The sequence below is a fragment of the Herpailurus yagouaroundi genome, unplaced genomic scaffold (assembly GCF_014898765.1).
Source record: "Herpailurus yagouaroundi ecotype Mexico unplaced genomic scaffold, PumYag 190, whole genome shotgun sequence".
Taxonomy (NCBI): domain Eukaryota; kingdom Metazoa; phylum Chordata; class Mammalia; order Carnivora; family Felidae; genus Herpailurus; species Herpailurus yagouaroundi.
Window position 1 is genome coordinate 2,663,715 of NW_024412421.1, and position 22,428 is coordinate 2,686,142.

General features: G+C 41.5%; 1 protein-coding gene across 1 annotated transcript in view; it reads left to right on the top strand.

Moving 5' to 3' along the window:
* LONP2 (lon peptidase 2, peroxisomal) overlaps positions 1-22,428 on the top strand; it is a 104,551-nt gene that overhangs the window by 78,821 nt on the left and 3,302 nt on the right. Inside the window, exons 12-14 of the mRNA XM_040497949.1 lie at positions 11,161-11,303; positions 21,426-21,633; positions 22,049-22,239. Of these exons, the coding sequence (XP_040353883.1) occupies positions 11,161-11,303; positions 21,426-21,633; positions 22,049-22,239 (542 nt within the window). The remainder of the gene's footprint in view (positions 1-11,160; positions 11,304-21,425; positions 21,634-22,048; positions 22,240-22,428) is intronic.

A 22,428-nucleotide genomic window follows, 5' to 3' on the forward strand; every position in this document is an offset into this window, starting at 1 on the left:
ACACATCTGCAGATACTTCCTCTAATGCAATCTTGAACCCCTCAAAGTCACTTGTGAGGATTGGAATCAACTTCTTCCAAACTCCTGTACATGTTGATATTTTGACCTCTTCCCATGAATCACAAATGTTCTTAATACGATCCATAATGGATTTTCAGTTTTTCCAGATTTTCAGTTTACTTTTCTCAGATCCATCAAAGGAATCACTATCTATGGCAGCTATAATCTCACAAAAATGTATTTCTTAAATAAGACTCAGAAATCAAAATTATTCCTTGATCCATGAGCTGCAGAATGAATATTGTTTTAGCATACATGAGAACAACATTAATCTCCTACATCTTCATCAGAGGTCTTGTGTGACCAGGTGCATTGTCAATGAGCAGCAGTATTTGGAGAGGAATCTTTTTTCTTCTGAGCAGTGGATCTTAACAGGGGCCTTAAACTGTTCAGTAAGCCATGTTGTAAATAGATGTGCTGTCATCCAGGCTTTGTGGTTCTATTTGTAGAACGCAGTCAAAGTAGATTTAGCATAATTCTTTTAAAAAAATTTTTTTTCAACGTTTCTTATTTATTTTGGGGACAGAGAGAGACAGAGCATGAGCGGGGGAGGGGCAGAGAGAGAGGGAGACACAGAATCGGAAACAGGCTCCAGGCTCCGAGCCATCAGCCCAGAGCCCGACGCGGGGCTCGAACTCCCGGACCGCGAGATCGTGACCTGGCTGAAGTCGGACGCCTAACCGACTGCGCCACCCAGGCGACCCGATTTAGCATAATTCTTAAGGGCCCTAGGATTTTTGGAGTGGTAACTGAGCATTGACTTCAACTTAAAGTTACCAGCTGCAGAGAGTCATCTGTCCTTTGAAGCTCTGAAGGCATGGACTTTTCCTCTCTAGCAGTAAAAGTCCTAGATGTCATCTTCTTCCAATAGAAAGCTCTTTCATCTGCATTGAAAATCTGTTTTTACTGTAGCCATCTTCATTAATTACCTTAGCTAGATCTTCTGGATAACCTGTTATAGCTTCTCCATCAGCACTGCTGCTTCTCCTTTTACTGTTATGTTATAAAGATGGCTTTGTTCCTTAAACCTCATGAACCAACTTCTCCCTGCTTCAGACTTTTCTTCTGAAGCTTCCTCCCCTCTCTCAGCCTGCACAGAATTAAAGAGACTTAGAGCCTTGGCTCTGGGGGAATGTGCGCTTAAGGGAATTGTGTGCCTGGTTTGATCTTCTCTCCAGACCACTCAAACGTTCTCCATATCAGCAGTAAGGCTGTTTAACTTTCTTATCATTCATGTGTTCCCTGGAGTATCACTTTAAATTTCCTTCAGGAACTGTTCCTTGGCATTTACAACTTGGCTGTTTGGCCAAGAGGGCCGGCTTTCAGCCTTTCTTGGCTTTAGACATGCCTCCCTCACTAAGCCTAATCATTGTTACCTTTTGACTTAAAGTGTACGTGTGTCTCTTCCTTTCACTTGAACACTTAGAGGCCATTGTAAGGTTATTGATTAGCTTAATTTCAGTATTGCCGTGTCTCAGGGAACAGGAAGGTCCAAGGAGAGGGAGAAAGATGGGAATGGCTGTCAGTAGAGCAGTCAGAACACACATAACATTTACCGATTAAATTTGCCCTCTTATATGGATGTGATTTGTGGTGCCTCAAAACAATTACAATAGTAACAGCAAAGATCACTGATCACAGACCACCATATAATAATGATGAAAAAGTTTAAAATGCTGTGAGAATTGCTGAAATGTGGCACAAAGAGCTCAAATGCTTTAGGGAAAATGGTGCTAACAGACTTGCTCTAGGCAGGGTTTACAGGCCAGTAAGTGTCAGAGTCAAGATTCTAACCTAGGCTAAACTTAGTGGCTACACTGTGGTTTCATTATTCCTATATATCCTATGTCCATTGTCCCTATAACAACCATTTGACGTGTAGATACGATTTCTCTCATTTCAGATGGGGAAGTGGAAGCTTAAGATGATAAGGGAAATGAACAATCTGAACAGGAAATTAAGAAAGCAGTTCTGTTTACAGTAGCAAATGGAAATGAAAACTATGATGAAATATCACTTCACACCTGTCAGAATGACTGAAATCAAAAACACAGAAGCAACAGGTGTTGGCAAGGATGTGGATGGAGAAAAAGGAACCCTCTTGCACTGTTGGTGGGAATGCAAGCTGCTACAGAGGAAAATAGTATGAAGGGTCCTCAAAAAGTTAAAAATAGAACTACCCTACAATCCAGTAATTGCACTATTGGATATTTACCCAGAAAATACAAAAACAGTAATTCAAAGGGGTACATGCACGCCTTTGTTTATTGCAGCATTATTTACAATAGCCAAACTATGAAAGCAGCCCAAATGTCCACTGATTCATGATTGGATACAGATGTTGCGGTGTATGCGCGTGCGCACACACACACACACACACACACACACACACAATGGAGTATTATTCAGCCATAAAAAGAATGAGATTTTGTGATTTACAACAACATGTTTGCTAGGTGAAATAAGAGAAAGATAAATGCCATATGATTTCACTCATAGGCAGAATTTAAGAAATAAAACAAGCAAAGGAAGAAAACAAAAGACAAACCAAGAAACAGACTTTTAACTATAGAGAACAAACTTTTGGTTGTACTAGAGGGGAGGTAGGGGCAGAGATGGGAGAAATAGGGGATGGGTATTAAAGATTATACTTACCTGATGAGAAAAAACAAAATGAAAAAGCAAATTCCATTTACAGTGGCATCTAATAGAATTAAATGCTTAAGAATAAATCTCATCAAGGAGGTAAAAGATACCAAACATTGCTGGAAAGAAATTTTAAAAGGCCTAAGTAAATGGAAGCATGGATAGAAAGACTTAACATTAAGATCTACCGTTTCAATGCCGTCTACAGATTCAGTACAGTCTCTTCTGGAACTTCAAGTCTTTTTCAGAGAAATGGGAAAATCGATCTTCAGTTCATTAGGAATTGCCGTGGGCCCCAGCTGCCCAAAGCAATCTTGAAAAAGATCAAAATGGAGGACTCACACCTCCTGACTTTGAATCTTCTATTAAGCTACATTAATTAAGACAGTATGGTACTGGCATAAGGACAGACATATAGACCAGTAGAATAGAATAGAGAGCACAGAAATAAAGGCTCACATATATGGTCAATTGGTTTTTATCAGGGATACCGAGACCATTCAATAAGGAAGGGAAAGTCTTTTTAACAAATAGTGCTGGGAAAATGATATCCACAAGCAAAAGAATGAAGTTGGGCCCTTACAAAACAAATACATAAATACAAAATTAATACAAAATTAAAATAAATATGGAAATTAACTAAAATTTGATCGATGACCTAAATTTAAGAGCTTAAGTTCTAAAACTCTTAAATGAAACATTGGGGAAAATCTTCATGACATTAGATTTTGCAGTGATATGGATAGGACACTAAAAGACACAATAAAATAAAAAAAGAGAACGGAAGAAAATATTTGCAAATCGTATATCTGATTAGGGATTGATATCCAGAAATGTATAAAGAACTCCTACAACTTGAACCAACAAAAGCAACCCAATTCAAAAATGACCAAAGGACTTGAATAGACATTTCAAAGAAGATAGGCAGATGGCCAATAAGCACATGGAAAGATGTTCAACATCACTAGTCAGTAGATCAGTGCAGATGAAAACCATAATGAAATACTACTTCATGCCTATAAGAAAAAAAAGGAAAATAAAAAGCATTGGTAAAGATGTGGAGAAATTAGAACCTTCATGCATTTTTGGAAGGAGCATAAAATGGTGTAGTTGCTGTGGAAAACGGTTCATCAGTCCCTCAAAAAGTTAAACATGGAACCACCATATATCCCAGAAATTCCACTTCTAGGTGTATATCCAAAAGGGTGTGGTACACAGGGACTCAGACAGATACCAGTGTTCTTGGCAGCATTATTCACAATAGCCAAAAGACGCAAACAACTCAGTTGTCCATCAGCAGATGACTGGATAAGCAAAATGTGGTGGATACATACAGTGGGGAAAAAAGGATGAAAATTTGATGCTACAACATAACTAGGCCTGGAAAACCTTGTGCTAAATGAAATAAGCCAGACACAGAATGGCAGATATTCTATGATTCCATGTAATGAGCTACCTAGGATAGGCACATTCATAGAGACAGAAAAGTAGAATAGAAGGGAAGGAGAATGGGGAGATATTATTTAATGGCCACAGAGTTTATACAGAGATGATGAAGTAGTTTTGGGTATACATGGTGGTGATGGTTATATCAGCGTTGCAAATGTATTTAGTTCCACTGAATTGTATACTTGTGGATGGTTAAAATCCATATTATGTGATACACATTTTACCATAATGAAAAGTTTTGAAAAGGTTAAGGGAATTTCCCAAAGTCCTAGAGCTTACCAGGTGGAAAGACCTGGACCACAAACCCAGGCTTTCTTGACTCCAGGGCGTCTTGGAGGTAAGGAAGGTGGGTTGTACCTCTACTGTATATTTCCAAGGATCTACCCAAAGGGAAGAATACTGAAAATGGGATGTTTCATGTTTTTGTACCTAAAGCGATTTGGTGTATCTGTATATCTGTCTGAGGCCCTAAGATCTTTTTAATCGAAAAATATTAGCTACTCAAAATGGGTAAGAGTTGTCTGCTGGGAAGATCTGTTACTCTTTTCTTAATAACGAAATCATCACTATCATATAAATATAAAATGATGCATCAAAAGATTTTCATTAACTTATTAATTAGACATGTTACAGTTGGTTCAGTGGAGATCCAGAAAGTACACACGTATGTACATAGGCAGTCAGGAATGCTGAAATGTGCAAAACTAGCGCCTTGGGAAAGGGAGAGGATCCACTGTACCTGTACATGACAAAGTTCACTTTCGTTTCTATGGACGAGCATCATTTGCATTACTTTCTGGTTACTATAGCATACAGAATTGAAAAATAGCTTAAAAGCAGTAAAACACAGACCAGCTGGAAGGATACACTGGACAGGATACACAGCAATCTCTTTCCACTCATTTCCAAGTCTTTCATAGGTTGTTTTTGTTTTTTTTTTCTTTTATGAAACTCATAAAAGAGAATCCTTGTCTGTAATACCACTTAGGTTGATTATTTCCAGTTAGGAAAAAAAATAATCTAATCTCTAAATTTACCACCAGGTTGCCTTGTTTTGTCAAGGAGCTCTTGAACTTTAGGTGGTTTCTCTAGACTGGACCAAAAAGGTGACCTTGGCCAGGAGCCAGGAATCCTGGTACTGTCTGTGATTTGCTATGCACTTAAGGTCTCAGTTTCCTTGAGTATAAAATGGAGAGCTGAGCCAGATCTTTGACTTTCTGCCTGGCCTTTGAAATTTTATATATCATGGTTTTATCCTATGCTTCTTGAATTCCTGATTCTTCCTGAATTCTGCTAATCTTCAGAGTGAGACCCACACATTTTCAAGAAACTGTTTCCCATGGACATTGTATTAATATGGCAGAAACAGGTAATATTCATTTCTTTGACGAATTAACCCTGTGTTTTGGGTCCTGGGGATTCTGCTACATGCCATTCTTCCCTCCTCCAACCCTACCCCACCAGCATTAAAAACCCACTCTTTGTGAAAATGAACACTTCTTCCATAATCGAGATGAAAGGGTTCCTACTATCACTATGCCAGAAAATGTAGCTTTTGAACTCATGAGCTGGCACTTGAGATTGTAGTACATACTTGAAGTTAAGCAGGATATAGAGAATAAGTGATAACTAAAATGTTCTGTCTGTAGTAGAGATGATTGTAGAAAACCTACGGCTGTCTGTGGTTTGTTCGATTTTCATTTCCCCCACATTCTGGGGAACTGTTGATGTTAGTAGCCTGTTTTGTGTTCCTGGCCTCTGCTACTTTCCATTGGTTGGATCGCCTTTCAAGAGACACTATTTGCCACAAGATTTATTCAGAAAATAAGAAACTTTTTTTTTTTTTTTTTAACACAAGGCTGCTGGTGTTTCCAGAGGTATGATAGCCCTCTACTCTTCCTCTTTACCTCCCCTCTTAATGTCTTCCTCTCTCCTTCCTTCCCACAGTGATTCTTGGGCTCTTGGGCCTGCTTTCATTGAAGTCATGCTCCTCTGAGAGAGGAAAAGTGGGTGGAAAGAAACACTCAATCGTGTCCCAGGGACAGCTGCTCAGGAAAGCCTAATCCTTTCTCATGAGACATTTGTAGCTATAGAATATCCTTTCCTAATAACCGTGTGACATCAACTCCAGAGCCCAGCTTAGCCCCCACTGCACTCTTGCTTTGCCAGCAGCCATCACCACAGCACATGTCTGTTTGTTGTACTGCAGGGGGGCCGCTGTTGAGCAGAGGGAGTGCATTTCCCGCCATGCCCCAGAGTGCTCCTCCCTTATCTCTTGCCTTCATGCTGTGAAACTCTTGGTTATTCCCTGACCATCCTGGCTGTGTCCTGAATTAGACTGTTAAAACAGGCTGATAACATGGATGAAAGAAGAGCTTGGAGACATCTCTGAGCAGAGTAGATCAACAAGAAGAACTTCAGGTCCCTCCCACTTTTAGAACAGTTTTATTTAGTAATAGTCATATATGTTATAGCACAGAGAAGAATCTTGAGTTTTGATATCTTTTTCTTTTTTCTTACATATGTTAAATTTATGTGATTCCCACATAAAATTATGTGACTGTGGTCAAAGCCCTATCTCTGGGGCCCTGGGTGGAATTAGGTTGCATTTTGTCTTCTGCTAACAAAAGTGGCTGGAGTAAGACCTGCGAGTCCTAGCAGAGTCTGTGTAAAATATTTCTCCCAACTATATAATTCACTTCCTCCCATTTATACATATTTGGCTTTAAATATTGCTATATGCTCCCAGCGACTCTGTGAGGGTTACTATAGTTATTAGGGTTTTACAGATTAGAGAAACCAGATACAAAGAGGTAAAGTAACGTTTTTCAAGGCCAACTAGGAAGTCAGAGCCAGGATTGGAGATTTTTATTGACCATTTCATCATGTAATCTTAATCTCATAACTCAGGGAATAAGTTTAACATTTTGGACTGTATCATGTCATTTGTTCTCATGTATATTATTTTATTTTATTTTTTAGTGTTTATTTTTGAGAGAAAGAGACAGAGACAGCGTGAACAGGGGGAAGGCAGAGAGAGAGGTAGACACAGAATCCAAAGCAGGCTCCAGGCTCTGAGCTGTCAGGACATAGCCTGACATGGGGCTCAAACCCACGAACCATGAGATCATGACGTGAGCCGAAGTCAGATGCTTAACTTAATGAGCCACCCTGGTGCCCCAATTTTTTTTATTTTAATGTTTGTTTATTTTTGAGTGAGTGAGTGAGCAGGGGAGGGCAGAGAGAGAGATACAGAATCTGAAGTAGGCTCCAGGCTCTGAACTGTCAGCACAGAGCCTGACACTCAGGTATATTTATATTATGTTACATTGGTAAAAAATTGTGCCTTGTGAAAGTGGATACCCTCCTCTTTCCTCAAATTGACATTGTTTCAAAACAATTTTCTCATGTTACTTAAAAACACTTGGGATACAATTTTAATGACTGTGTAGTATTTTATTGGATAGATGTTCCACAGTTTACTTAACCATGTTCCCAATTTGAGTATTTATATTGGATCTAATTATAGCCAGTGCTGCAACAGGTAGGTTTGTTGTCTAAACTGTTGCCTACACAACACTTGTCTGTACCTCTGATTGTGACCTTAAGGATAGGTTTCTGCAAAATTGGACCACTAGGTCTGAGAGTAGGGATGTCTGGGAGGCTTTCAGTGTATTGATAAATGGCTTTTCTGAAAGATTGAATCACTTTTTGTATTTCCATAAGCTCGGTGTTTGGGAAGACCTCTTCACTTTCTTTAACACCGATCTTTGTCATTTTTTAAATTTCTGTGCTCATTAGTTTAATTTGGTAGCCAGCAAATGGTATCTTGCTTTTATAATTTACATTTCTTTGCTGCTTGGTGAAACCATCCTCTTTCATGTGACTGTTGGCCATTTGTTAGGAAGCACTCATGGGACAGGGCACACAACAGAGGTTAAACTTTTTTTTATTGTTGCTGTTTGCCTTGCCTTAAAAAGCCCACCTTGCTTGGGGCAAGGCTGGTAGTGAACTGTTGGGACCCTGCCACAGTCTTCTCTTGGTACTAATCCCCCTGGCCGGAGCAGGGAGGGGGACATGACACTAGAGCTGAGTGCTTGAAAGCTCATGCAGGGGCGCCTGGGTGGCGCAGTCGGTTAAGCGTCCGACTTCAGCCAGGTCACGATCTCGCGGTCCATGAGTTCGAGCCCTGCGTCGGGCTCTGGGCTGGTGGCTCGGAGCCTGGAGCCTGTTTCCGATTCTGTGTCTCCCTCTCTCTCTGCCCCTCCCCCCGTTCATGCTCTGTCTCTCTCTGTCCCAAAAATAAAAACGTTGAAAAAAAAATTTTTTTTTAAAAAAAGAAAGCTCATGCATAGGACACAGGGCTTTCTTCTATAACCCAGGCTTCATGCCTTCAATGGCGTCTTTGTTGAGATGATGTTTTGCTTGTTTGTTTTAATGAGGAATAGAAGTGTGAGTTCTCTGAATTTTCAGTAGTTCCTTACTCTCACTTTGCAGTACATGTAGATCCTAGTGGATGACTCTTAAAATCCAGTGCTGGCCTATCATTCCTGATTAGCCAGTACCATCTTTTTGGTTTGAGTTTTAGTTCTCTAGGCTTGCGTTCTAATGGTGGAACATTTTCAAGCACAGATTAGTTCTAAGTGTATTGAATGCTTCATAACGCAGTTGCTGTTCCTAAAGCCTGAAATAAATTGTCATCTTTTATCTTACAAGGCCTAGTTGTGTTAGAAATCTCTCTCCCCATCGCCACTCCCTCCGTGCTCCAAGCCCTGAGTTCACTACCCCACTTGGAAAGGGATTGGATGTCCTGAAGCATTGGTTATGTAATTGTGGATTGGCTTTCACCCATCCAGTATGACTTCCTCTTGTGATCGTGAATTCCAGGCTGGCAGCAGTAATTAGATCTCAGGAAAGCCCATCCAGCGGCACACCAGGCAAAAGGGCCTCGCAGCCTCTTTCTGTGTGTCGGCTGAAGTTTCAGAACCCTTCATTTTTAGGGTACAGCAGTAACCTTACAAAGGTGATGCTTTTCTTTCTGTGCATTAATTTTAAGCAGCAACACCTGCTTTCTGTGCTGCTTTGAGATCTAATGGAGCTCATCTGGCCATTGGAGTACCTTCCCGCCCTCGTCACTGATACTGCTCAGACGGGCTGCACACGGAGCAGCAGGCAGAAAACCTCCCATTTCCACAAGCTGCTGAGTAACCCAGTGATCACTGCAGTTAGTGAGACAGAAAAGTGCTGTGAGAAGTTGTAAAGATCAGGGAAAACTTCCTAGAATCCAAACTTTGAAAGATGAAATGACATTATGAAGAAATGACTATAAGAATAGATGTAACTCCAGATTTGGTTTAAGGTACAACACGTGCATTTCACTTTGTGATCTACAGAGGATTTTCTCCTAAGTTCTGTAGAGATAGGTAGCTCAAGGTTTAATGCTGGGCCTACGGTCTGACAGCCAGCAAGTGGCAGAAAAGCTGAGCTCTTGTCTGCTTTCTGTCCTGTATCTCTCGTGATTCAGTCTTGAAGAGGAGCCCTCGTAGGGCCCTGCAGAAGAGCAGACCAAGAGAGCCATTCGCCGTGAAGGTCATAGCAAGGTTGTTCTGCACGGGACTCAGTTAGGAACATCCTAGGATGTCTCCAGTTATCATTAGAGTCTAAAATTAGGGTCTAATATTGTTAAACATACTCAGGAATCACTTTTGGAAGGAAAGGAGACAGTTCTTTTAACTTCATGAGATATGAGAGTGGAAGAATCATAACAAAAATAAAATAGACAGTGGTGACTTTATAATGACTGTATGTTGTGTGTTACTACATACAGTAATCATTTCCAGAAAGATGCCTTAAAACATTTCATGAGATAGTACAAGAACTGGAAGAATTATGTATGGCAAAGCTAAAGGAAAAGCAAAACTAGAAATGAGGATGAATACAGTCAAATATTATATACACTTTTTTAATGTTTTATTTATTTTTGAGAGAGAGGGAGAGAGTGCCAGCTGGGAGGGGCAGAGAGGGGAGTGGACAGAGGATCCAAAGCCGCCTCCACACTGACAGCAGCAAGCCCAATGTGGGGTTCAAACTCCAGAGCTGTGAGATCATGACCTGAGCCGAAGTTGGACACTTAACCAACTGATCTACCCAGGGGCCCCTCATACATTTTTTAAACATCTATTCATTTTAGGTTTCTGGCTACAGACTTAAGTAACATTTTTCTTCCCTCAAACTGGAATGACAGAGACTAGTAGAAAGTGGTCTGATAGATCAGTTGGCTCTTGCTCCTTGTTTGTCTAGGCTCAAACCAAAATGAGTCTGTACTCTGACAAGTTGTTAGCAACCAAGGCTCTTAGGCAGGTAAAGGAAATAGTCCTTCATTATAGGGATTTCAGACCAGGCTTCATATTTTCTTACCCTAGCACTGCCATGATGTTTGTTTTATTAGAAAATGATAATCTTGGAGTTGAACTATGTGTTTACAAAAAGAAGCATTGCTTATACTGGGATCTGTCATTTCCAAGTTCATGCTGCCTATCAGGAAATGGGACACCTGATGGAACTCCTCTGAAGAGGGAATTGGAAACTTTGTGTCCCATTGATCTAACGAAATTATACAAAATAATCTATTGCATTTGGCCTTTCAGTGTCTGTTTTCTAAAGTTGAACAGAGCCAGGCATTGTTCCTGGCTTAAGAATATAATGGTTAAAAAGAAGACAGGCGGGGTTGTACCCTCCTGGAGCTTACATGGAGTTCGAGGGGTAGAGGACAAACAGGTTTGAATAAATGAACAAGACAGCACATTACATCACCTTCAAGGGGCTCTTGAAAGACTGATTCTCTGCCTGAGTTCTACAGATCACAAGGTGAATTTTTGTGCCTGAATAAATACATAAAGGTGACTGATCTGTTAAAGTCTACTTTGCTTCTGTTTGATACATACTGCTAATGAATTTGCAAAGCTGCCGACTCTGAGAATTTCTAAATACATTTTTCTCTCTTAGGTTGTAAAGAACACATCTTAGAAGATGCAAAACCTGAATCTATCAATGACACTACGGACTTAGCCCTACCACCCGAAATGCCGATTTTGATTGATTTCCATGCTCTGAAAGACATCCTTGGGCCCCCAATGTATGAAATGGAGGTGATCATTCTCATTTCCTTTGTTGATACCCACCAATTTATTCTGATAGTTGCTTCATGGATTGGGAGAGAGGTAGAACCGGGTGGTTTGGGAGGCTGAATTTTGTCCAGAGATTGGAAACTTATTTTCTCTATGGTATTGAATTTTAGTGCTTTATGTGATAATAAGGCTTTTTTAGAGAGCCAGGGACCTTGTCCATATGCTCTTCTGGAAACTCGATCTGAGCTCATTCTCTGCCCTCTAGTTCCATTTTATGAACAGTGTCTGACTTTCCTCCTTAGAAATTCTATATTCCTATTAATTCCTAATTAAGGATTTTTTTGTGTGTGCTATCAAAGGCTTGGGAGACAAAGGTAAGCAAACAGACTAGTACAGAATATCTGAAAACATGAGCCTAGCATTAGCTTCAGACCCAGATGGTATCTTTGTCCAGACCCAGATGGTATCTTTCAAATATCTGTCATTTCATTGTTAATAAGTTTTAAGTTTCTTTTAGGTCAGAGCCACGAGCCCTATTTCCATCTTTCTCCCTAACTGTCCCTCACAGCAGAGTGTCCAGTCAGAAAGGCCTGAGCCCTAAGACTGAGTTGAGGCAGCTGGATGGAGAGGTATTGAATCTATGCCTGCTGAGGGATTTTAATACATTTCAGAGGATTCTTATGTGAGCTTAATTTATGGGTCAGTTACTAGAAAAGAATTTTATTACACTACTGAACATAGCATCTTTCTTCAGAAGCTTTACCATCACCTCCTCCTTTCAGTTTAAGGAAAAACAAGATTTTCAGGAGAATAAATCTGATAAATTATGCAGAAGATAATCTCTTCATCTGATTTTTAAAATCACGAGTAGATAAGGTTTTCCTCAAGTCTTAAAACTGAGGAAAGGAAAAATAGTCCCCAAACCCATCTTGTTTATCTGTTTAAACTCTGAGCTGCATTAAAGCTAATGAGCCTCTCTGTAAAACTCTGTTACAAGAATAGAAATTTGTACTCTCAACAGTAAATCTGGTCTTGAACAGTTGAATCAGAGGCAAATTGGGTATTTGAATTCTTCAGTTATCATGGATTTAAATTTTGAAATGTTGTAAGAAATGGAGCAAAACTTTCTTTGGTGGAGAAAGTGAACAAAACCTGCTTTTCTAAAAGTTCTGAGAGAATGCAGTTGCCTTGAGAGTAAAGATGTAAACAGGTTCTGACTCCTGCATTTCCAGTGGGCTTTTTTCTCTAAGCTTTCTGGAACAGTACATTCCAGCAGTCCTTTGGGAATTTAAACTAGAGCAACAGATAAAAACAAAATATCAATATGTGTTTCTGTTGCATATACCCTTCTCTCCTGGCCATTTCTGCTATTAGGTTTGGAAGCATTGTTGACATTCTTGGAGCTTTGACCAAAAAAAAGAGGAAAAGAACAGAAATGAGAAATGTCACAAATACTGTTCAGCAGCTCTAGAGAAACTCATTGTATTTCCCCTTGGGCATCTGAGCACTTTCACCAACATGAATCTGAAAGGTAGAGTCCAGTGGCCATTTTGCCTTTATAAATAGCATCTTAGAATGGTAGGTCTGGTATTTGGGAGTTTGGAACATTTCGTTCATCTTTTCCACACTTGAGAGGCTTCACCCTGTAGCCTGGGGTTTCTGTCTGCTTCTAGTGGTCTGATGACCTTCAGCTCCAAACTTCTTAATCAGCCTTGCCTGAGCTTTTGCATCTCCAAGATTAAGATTTATGGAACATCTCTTTGTTGTCCCTGAGGGCCATGACTGTGCTGGGAGTCTTCCATTTTACACCAGGGAAGAAGTTTGAAGAGATCAAATGAGATTAAATCCATAAGGTACAAATGGCAAAGTCAGTATTCAGACTCCGACCAGCTGATGGCAAGTCTAGTATTCTTTCTGCTCTTCTTCAATACTGTGTCAGACCAAGCTAATTCCTGCCCTTCTCTGCTAAAAGAGAATGGCTTGAAGTATGGCAGTTCCAAAAAAAACGCCATCTGCTCTATGTCAGATTTTTGTTTATATTCTTACCAAATGTAGTGCTGTGTTTTGGAATGGGAGTGGTTGGGATGGGTTTCTTGGCTACTTTTTGTGTATATCTGTTAGGTATCAGGCACCACCGAAGACCCTCTCAAAAGTAAGACATCTTTGAATCCTCAGTTATGGCCTCTTTCCAAGAACAGATGAGGAAACAGGCTTAGAATGTTTAAATAACTTGCAAGAAGACACATCTTTTGCCAGAACTGAGATTTGGTTCAGGCCTGACTCCAGAGGTGTGATCTGTCTCTCACGTGAGAGAGATGGAGCACCAGCACCTGGGCAGGCCTTGGTTCTCACAGGTGATTCACAGTGGCCAGTCTTTGTCACTCTTCATGCACTCCCAGGTAAAAAGTCTGCAGAGACATTACACTAAGAATGCTGGAGTATGTGTAGAGGTGATCCCACAGTGTTATAAGGCACCTTTTTTGGTTTAAATGCCTATATAAAGATAAAAGTCTAGGGTCTGTCATTTTCTTCTAGAGTTTCATTCGTTCAGTAAATAGTCATTAAGGCGCTGCTGGCAAATACAGTAGTGAACAGGCAGGATTCAGTCTCTCCTTTCATGATACTTTCATAGCGAAAATGAACAGGTTAACACATAATTCCAGGTTGAGGGTGGTGCTGTAAGGAAGGCACACAGGCAGGACTGACATCAGGTCCACTGCTCCAGCACCATTGGAGGCTCATTTTATAGGTAGACTCGGGCTTGCTGGTGGATGATGGACAGGGAACAAAGGAAACAGTCATCAGGTGGGAGCAACAGGATCTTTGGATGGCGGTGCCATCTACTGAGGCGGGAAAGACAGGCATGGAGGGCAAGGGCTGGTGCTCCGTTGTGAACATGTTAAGTGTGAAATGTCCGAGGCACAGGAAAGGAGACGTGTGGACATGCAGGCCTGTCCCTCAGAGGACAGGTCTAAGGTGGAGGTATAAATTAAAGAACTGTCAGAAAAGAGAGGATATTTAAAGTCCCAGAAATGTTGAGGTCACCAGAGGGAAAAGTATACCTAGAAAAAAGCAAGTAGCCTCAGGGCAGGCCCTAAAGATGCCAACAGTTAGGGTCATGGAGAAGAAGAGGAGCCCTGGGGGGAAAAAAAGTTTGGAAGTAACAGGCAGGTAAGAGGGAAATAGGTTTTATGCTGCCATGAAAACAAAGGAGCATGGCAAACAAACAAACCCTCATGAAGGAGGAGACATCCAAATGTGTTTGCTGTTTGTGTATTAGCTTTGACATGGAAGTCCATGACCTCGAAAGAGGCGGTCCACAGGGAGTGGTGGGCATGGTCGATTTGGGAGTGTGTTGGACAAAGAGTGGGAGGTGACAGGAAAGTGGATTAGTGTGTGGGCAACTCTTTTCAGAAGCTGTGAATGATTGCAGAGAAATGAGGTGGCTCAAAGGGAGTGTGGAGGCCACAAGAAGAATGTTTCCAGACGGAGCCCTGTTTGCTGATAACAGCGATCCCGTAGAGAGAGTAGGATGGATGTTGCTAGAGGGTCAGCAGGTACAGAGTCTTTGGGAAGGTGAGCTGGGGGTGGGACCGAGAGTGAAGGGCAGGAAATGGCATGTGTGTGATGAGGATCCCTTTGTGGGGGTAATGAGGAAAGGGGCACAAATAGTGAGTCCCTCACAAGAAAATGGTTATAATGTTGGAACACAGGTTCATTTGTCACACAAGGAGAGAACTGAAGCTAGGACAGAGCAAGTGTATGATGTGAAGGTGGCAGAAGCAATGGTCTCGAGGACAAGCGAACTAGAAGGAGAAGAAAACGATCAGGGATGGCAGGGTTAAAATTCAGATTTCAGAGGTGGTGTGGTATCTGTTAGTGATAAGGGCCCAGAGGAAAGTGGCTGAGTTACAGTGAGGAAACCGTTGTTGGAACTGGGGAGGTGTTCAGAGAATCCAGGAAGCAGAAGAGCATCAGCTGTTTTCTGAGGACACCGTAGGTGATAGCCGGAGGTGGATGCTAGCAAGACATAGATGATGGCAGGATGCGGGGTGGTGAGGAAGGAGAATAGTGTTTGAAAGCAGAAAATGGGGAGAAGGGAATGAATGTGGGAAAGCCAGCTGCAGTAAACAGGGGTTTAGGAGAAGGAAGGAGGAAGAAGGTCAGAGAGGAGCAGGGAGGCCTGTCCCTCACCTGGTGATGAGCCCAGCCTCCCCGAGTGTGATGTGTTCATCTGACACAGGGGGTAATTGTATGTATGTGTTTGGGTGGATTTTAGAATTTGGTGAGGTAATGTATATAAAACACCCACATAGTGCCTGGTACATGCTAAAAAAACAATGCTAGTTCCTGCAACCACTGCACTCTGTAAAAACTAACAGGACCATTCCCAATCACCAAAAAAATACATATATTTTAAAAAGAATGTTGTTTTTACTGTTTTTGTAGTCCTGATTTTATACCTGCAATTAATAGTCTTATACCACCCCTAACTACTTACTCTCATCAAAAAGAATCTGCAAAAATATGTTACTACCAAAGGTGTGACCAACCTAACAAACGAACAGTGAGGGAGAAAGTAAGATGGCACATTTTTACTAACAGTTAACATTCCTTTAGAATTCCCTACACAGGTGGGAAAATGAGTTCTGGGAACTTAGTCTAGATTTCAAACTTAGGGACAGTATCATAGTCACCTTTTCCAATACAAGGAAATTTCCTAAAGAAACAAGTTCAATTAAACGCACTTTAAAAAAGGAAAGGAAAGATCTCCCTGCACTGGAAGAAAAGGTGCGAAGGAGCATGGGTGCAGGTGTCGGCAGCAGCCTAGGTGGCCTGCATGCCATGTGTGCTGACATGGGGCACGCTACTTTAGAGTCCTTCCTCAGAAGCACGGGCTAGGCCACATCGAGGTACAGAATCAAATCACAGCTATTTAATCTTATTTAATCTGGTCAGTTAGGAGATTGCCATTAATAACAGCTCAGTTGTAATTACTCTTACTGGTTACATGAATACCCTAGGGACGGGACAGGGAATGAGAATCCTACAATTTTCATTTGCACCCCAGTGAAAGCAGGAGAAGCCTCCACATCACTGGGTACATATCCTAGCTGGCCAGTCTTGCAGTTGACTAAATATCTCCGGGGGGTGACAGTCTTAAACTCTCAGATTGTAAATGTAGTGACACAGAAGAACAGGTAAGCTCTAGTCTTTATGGTAAATTTAATTTTCAGCCTCAGAAAACCAGTCATCCGTGCCTTAAGTGTCTACGTTCTGTCCATCCTGCTAGTCCTGAGATTGTGTTAGATATCTGAATATTACTGACTCTGTTCATATTTTGTATTAAAGCCTCAGTATTGGCTTCCTGCAGTGGTGTACAAAAAGTCCGTATCTGAAGGTCATTTAAAAAATAATATTAAAGGAAAGAAGATAGACATGCAGATTTTTTAAAACATCTTGAATAGAATGCATCCAAAGGTGAATTCCAGGAGATTCCATCAGCTTATCTTTCAAACAGACAAAATCAGGTGCTAGAAATGGGCAGAGTGTAAACACTAATGAAATGCCCAAAAGAATCACAGTGGTAAATTACTTCTCGGTTCCACAACATTTAAACATGCTGTTTACTACAGCACCGACGCTGCACACACGGCCTGGCCCAGCGCCCACCACGGATGGGTTATGCCGAGAAAAGGCTCTACTGACGGGCTCTGAAAGCAGCCAGCTCTCTGCAGTGTGGCATCAGGCCAGACGGGGGTTATTTAACACGGCTTTGAGAGCGGACAGTCATGGACCCCAGCCACTCTCCAAAGCAAACGGGATCTGACCTTCCCTTTTGTAAACGCAACGGAAACCAATTTACAAGGAGAAAAATCAAATATTCATGAACTGCAGGCTTAGGATCTCAATACAAAGACTTTAAAGAAGTTGGCAGATGGGTAGCTGCTGCGGTGACGGCCCTGCGGGAGCAGAAACGCTCTCTGAGGTCTGAGAGAAACCAGTCGACAGTGTGTCACTGCTTAACCAGCCTGCACGTGGACCACCACCCTCTGGGGGCTCGGGTTGTGCATTCAGTGCAGTACTGAGTTTGCCCCTGGAAAGGAGGCCCCTGGAATTATCCAGTCGTTGGCGCCTGTTGGCCTCTCTGTTATGATAGCTTCCTGGCCCTTCTCTGCCCAGCAAACTCTTACTCATATTTTAAGACTTCTCAGCCTCTTCCATAACCTTGTCCCAGCTCCCAGACAGGGATTCCTGCCTCTTCAAGGCTCTGTAGATGAAAGCACTTGGTAGGTCTTCTGTCATCCTCTCTCGGTGCTGGAGTAGAATTGTGCCTTCATCTAATGTCCTCAAGTAGTCTGTCAGTTCTAAGAGGTATTCACTTTGATATCCTGCCCCTTCAGTCTGTAATGGAGCCTAGCTCAGGATGCTCTGTAAAGCACTGTTGAATGAATGTAAAACTCTTGATCCCTCTCATGAGGCTGCAGTAGTAAATAAGGTAATAAAGCTGTGAGCATTTATCTGGGCTTGGAACAGTCACAAAGAGTTGTACGTATTTACTGTTTTAATCAATTATCACTCTTTCTGGTTAATCAAGGGGGATGAACAGTGGGAAATTGGCCATGATTAGTAAGTACTCAAGTGCTCCTTAAACACTCCTGTCCATTGAGCTGTTAAGAATGCAACCATTAATTAGGTTTTTCATTAAATATTTTCAACACTTCTTCAATCTGCATATTTAGATGATTGATTTACATGATTGCACAATTATTACAGAAGAAATTGATCATTTTTGTTGAACAAGATGCAGTTAACAGATCAGGATAATGGAAGCACAAAAATATACAGGTGGGAAATTGAATGACAGAAGTGAACTTGAGATGCTCATGTTCCACTTTGACATCTGGGGGGGGGGAAGCATTCTCCACTTCAAGCCGAGGCTTGTCTTGGCTAATATAACTGATGATTCCACAGACTACTAATGGAATTAGAAAGTAATAGAAAAGTACTGATAAACATAGTTTTGAAATTATTGTGTCAAATCACTTTTTTTTTTAATGTTTGTTTTTGAGGGAGAGAGAGAGCGTGAATGGGGGAGAAGCAGAGGGAGAGGGAGACACAGAACTCGAAGCAGGCTCCAGGCTCCAAGCTGCCAGCACAGAGCCCAATGCGGGGCCCAAACTCAAGCCAGATCATTAACCTGAGCCTAAGTTGGATGCTTAACCGACTGAGCCATCCAGGCGCCCCCGTATCAATTCACTTTTTAAGGAGTGCTGTGAAATACAAATTATTGGGGTGCCTGGGTGGCTCAGTTGGTTAAGCGTCTGACTTCGGTTCAGGTCATGACTTCATGGTTGGAGCCCCATGTAGGGTTCTTTGCTGACAGCTCAGAGCCTGGGGCCTGCTTTGGATTCTGTGTCTCCTTCTCCCCTGCTCTCGCGCATGTGCTCTCTCGCTCGCTCGCTCTCTGTCTCAAAAATAAACATTTAAAAAATGTTCTTAATTAAAAAAATGAAAACAAATTGTTGTGTAAGAAGAGGTTAATAAAATGAGCAGAAAAGGAGCATGTGTCTTACATTCACATTTACTTGCACTCCCATCATCTCTGAGGGAAAAATAGAAACCTGATGCTTGATTGTTACAGTTTCAGAACACATGCCCTCAAAAAGTGTGACTCCAGGTGCTCCTGCCTGGTTCAGTTGGTAGAGCATGCAATTTTTGATCTCGGGGTTGTTCGAGCCTGGTGTTGGGTGTAAAGAGTACTTAAAAAATAAAATCTTAAAAAAAAAAAAAAAAAGTATGATTCCAAGTCTAAGAATTAAAGATTCTTTACCTCTTCGATAACTGCTATTAGCTTTAAATCACAGAGGTGCTAGGTTTGCTGGTAATCAAGCCCGTCAGTTCTCCCGCCTGTGTTTTGTTAAATCACAGATTTGTCATCTTCCCATCTTCAGGTTAACATGAGAACACTTACCATCAAGTCAGAATACAGTGCTTGTGGGCCTGTGTGATTCGGGTTTGGCCTTCTGTACTTACCTGTCCCCCCATGCTTTCAATTAGCAATGCATCAGTTCCTCAACCCCAAGTACCAGGCCTCCCAGCAGATGGAGAATATTGGAAAACTGGCTTGGTTTCTCAAAGTGACTTAGTAATCAACAAGCACCTTACTCCTGACCCTGTGGGGACATTTTTGGTATTATTCTGACAAATGAGTTTTGAGGATTGAGCTATAAGAAAGGGATGGTTCTTGTTATGGCTAACAGAATTCTGCCAGATGGCTTTTTCTGTTAAATTAACACATGATTCAGTGCACTGAGGATAATTCTCTAGGATAAGTTCACTCTGCTCTAGAAAACAGCCATGTGGTAAGACAGGAACCGTGGGCAAATTCCCACCCAAGGTAGATTTCATGAAGGTATAGAGAAGTGATTTGTATTAGAAAGAAAGCAAGCCTTGTGAACACTTTTCTAAATAGTTGCTTCTACACTTTTCTTAAATAGCACTGATCTTGGGGCGCGTGGGTGGCTCAGTCAGTTAAGCGTCCACCTTCAGCTCAGGTCATGATCTCCTGGTTTGTGGGTTTGAGTCCCACATCGGGCTCTGTGCTGACAGCTCGGAGCCTGGAGCCTGCTTCAGATTCTGTGTCTCCCTCTCTCTCTTCCCCTCCCCTGCTCGTGCTCTGTCTCAGTCTCTCAAAAATAAACGTTGAACTTTTTTTTTTTTAATTTTTTTTCAACGTTTTTTATTTATTTTTGGGAGAGAGAGAGACAGAGCATGAACGGGGGAGGGGCAGAGAGAGAGGGAGACACAGAATCGGAAACAGGCTCCAGGCTCCGAGCCATCAGCCCAGAGCCCGACACGGGGCTCGAACTCACAGACCGCGAGATCGTGACCTGGCTGAAGTCGGACGCTTAACCGACTGCGCCACCCAGGCGCCCCTAAACTTTTTTTAAATAACACTGATTTTTTGCATATTGATCTTTTGTCTTTCTCTTCAAGTAAATCTAGAACAGGTTTACACAAATGCAAAGCGGAGAGAAGTGAAACCCAGTACACAGTATCGGCTCAATTAATACTATAGTTCGGACTTCCAAATCTCTCACTTATCAAATATGAAGTTAATTAGAATTAAATTTGTAAATATGAAACAAACTTTTAAAATAATGCTATACGGCTTAGCACTAAATATAAGTGCCCAATAGCTTTCGTGAATGCCTCACATGATTTTGAAGTATTCTAAAGTCAAGATTTTCACCATCTAAGCCCCTTGGAAAAGGAATAAAATCATCAACCCAGCCCTTTAACCAGAAACTCAGATCACTGATCCTGCTGCTCTCAGTGAGGATGTTCCCTCTGGTGGAAGAATTTCATATCTGCATTAGCAGTGGGTTGACATGTGCCCCGTTCCTGATACGGATAACTTCTGTAGTATAAGAAATGTGGAGGCTCAGAGGGTGATTGTGTTTCAGCTGTACTGTTAGGTTTTATGTGCTTTCATAACTTGGATGAACTGTTTGGCTTCATCACCTGGCTCGTGGTTTCAGGCAAGTGGACACGTTCAGTTTACAGTGGCAGTGAGGGCACACAGTAGGCCTCTAAGCGCATGCAAAAGGATCTGGGGCATCATGAAGTAATATTTTATAGTGTTTCTGCAGCAGTAACAGAGAAAGGAAAGTGGCAGAGAAGTAAGATCTAAGGGTTTTAATATCTACCTTCACAGTCGTCTTCTGGAGCTAATGGTTCTTAAACGTATATTTGAGAAAGGGCTTCTGGTTTCTGAAACAAATGAAGGTAGGTTCTGGAGTATTTATAAATACGTAGCCTAATAAAAATATTCATAGGTAAAACAGTTGGGTTTGTTCCTTCAAAATTAGGGCAGGAACTAGATGTGGCTCTTAAAGTTATTCAACATATTCTAAGGTAAAATTGTTTCTGATAAATGCCAAACAGGAAGTTTAGTTTTTCTTCTGGAGGAAAAGCCACACATCCTAAGTGGTGACTTCAAATCATGTGAAGTAATAAGTACTTTGAGTTGAAGCTTTGAGTTCAGTTTAAACTGAAGAAGTAGGCTCTGGTAACGTGATTAGCCATTAGTAATGGCTGTTGTTGACTGAACTGATCATTTTTCTCCTTTCTCTCAAGGTGTCTGAGCGGTTGAGTCAACCAGGAGTGGCAATAGGTTTGGCCTGGACCCCCTTAGGTGGGGAAATCATGTTCGTGGAGGCAAGCCGAATGGATGGCGAAGGTCAGCTGACTCTGACTGGCCAGCTAGGAGATGTCATGAAGGAGTCTGCCCATCTCGCGATTAGCTGGCTCCGCAGCAACGCGAAGAAATACCATCTGACCAATGGTGAGCGGCCTAGCCCCGGCAAGAGGTACAGCCGTAGCAAGGAAGAGCCGTTGGATCGTGATTCGGGAGGCATCTCACAGTTCTGTGACGAGGATTAAGATGAGCTTTAAATTAACAGTTACACCTCCAGTAAAGTATAAACCTTTGCTTAAATGCCCTTGGAAAATTCTAGTTCCCATTTTAGGACTATCTGGCTAGTGCCTAAACTAGGAACTAATTCCGAGGGTTTGTTTTCAGCTCCACTCAGAGTAGAATGGAATCCTTCTTCCAGACCCCCACTCTGATTATACTGCCCATTAATATTTTGAGGGATTCATTTAACCACAACAGTCATTTTTATCTTTTTTATTTTTTAAGAGGGAAAAAAAAACAGGTTTAATTTTTCTACATTAAAATCCTTATTTCCTTTTTTAAGCTTCTGGAAGTTTTGATCTTCTTGACAACACAGACATCCATCTGCACTTCCCAGCTGGTGCTGTCACAAAAGATGGACCATCTGCTGGAGTTACCATAGTAACTTGTCTCGCCTCACTTTTTAGTGGGCGGCTGGTGCGTTCGGATGTAGCCATGACTGGAGAAATCACATTGCGGGGTCTCGTTCTTCCAGTAAGTCTTAACAAAGTGATTTATATGGTTTTCAATTTTTTAAATTTTAAGTTTAAATTCATAGTAGTTTGCCTTCTTCCTAAAAATACCTTCGTTTAAAAAAACACTAAGTTTTTATACTTTGTAACTAGCTCCTATTTTTCAATATTGATGAAATAAAAGAAAAACTGACAATTTTCCCCATATTTT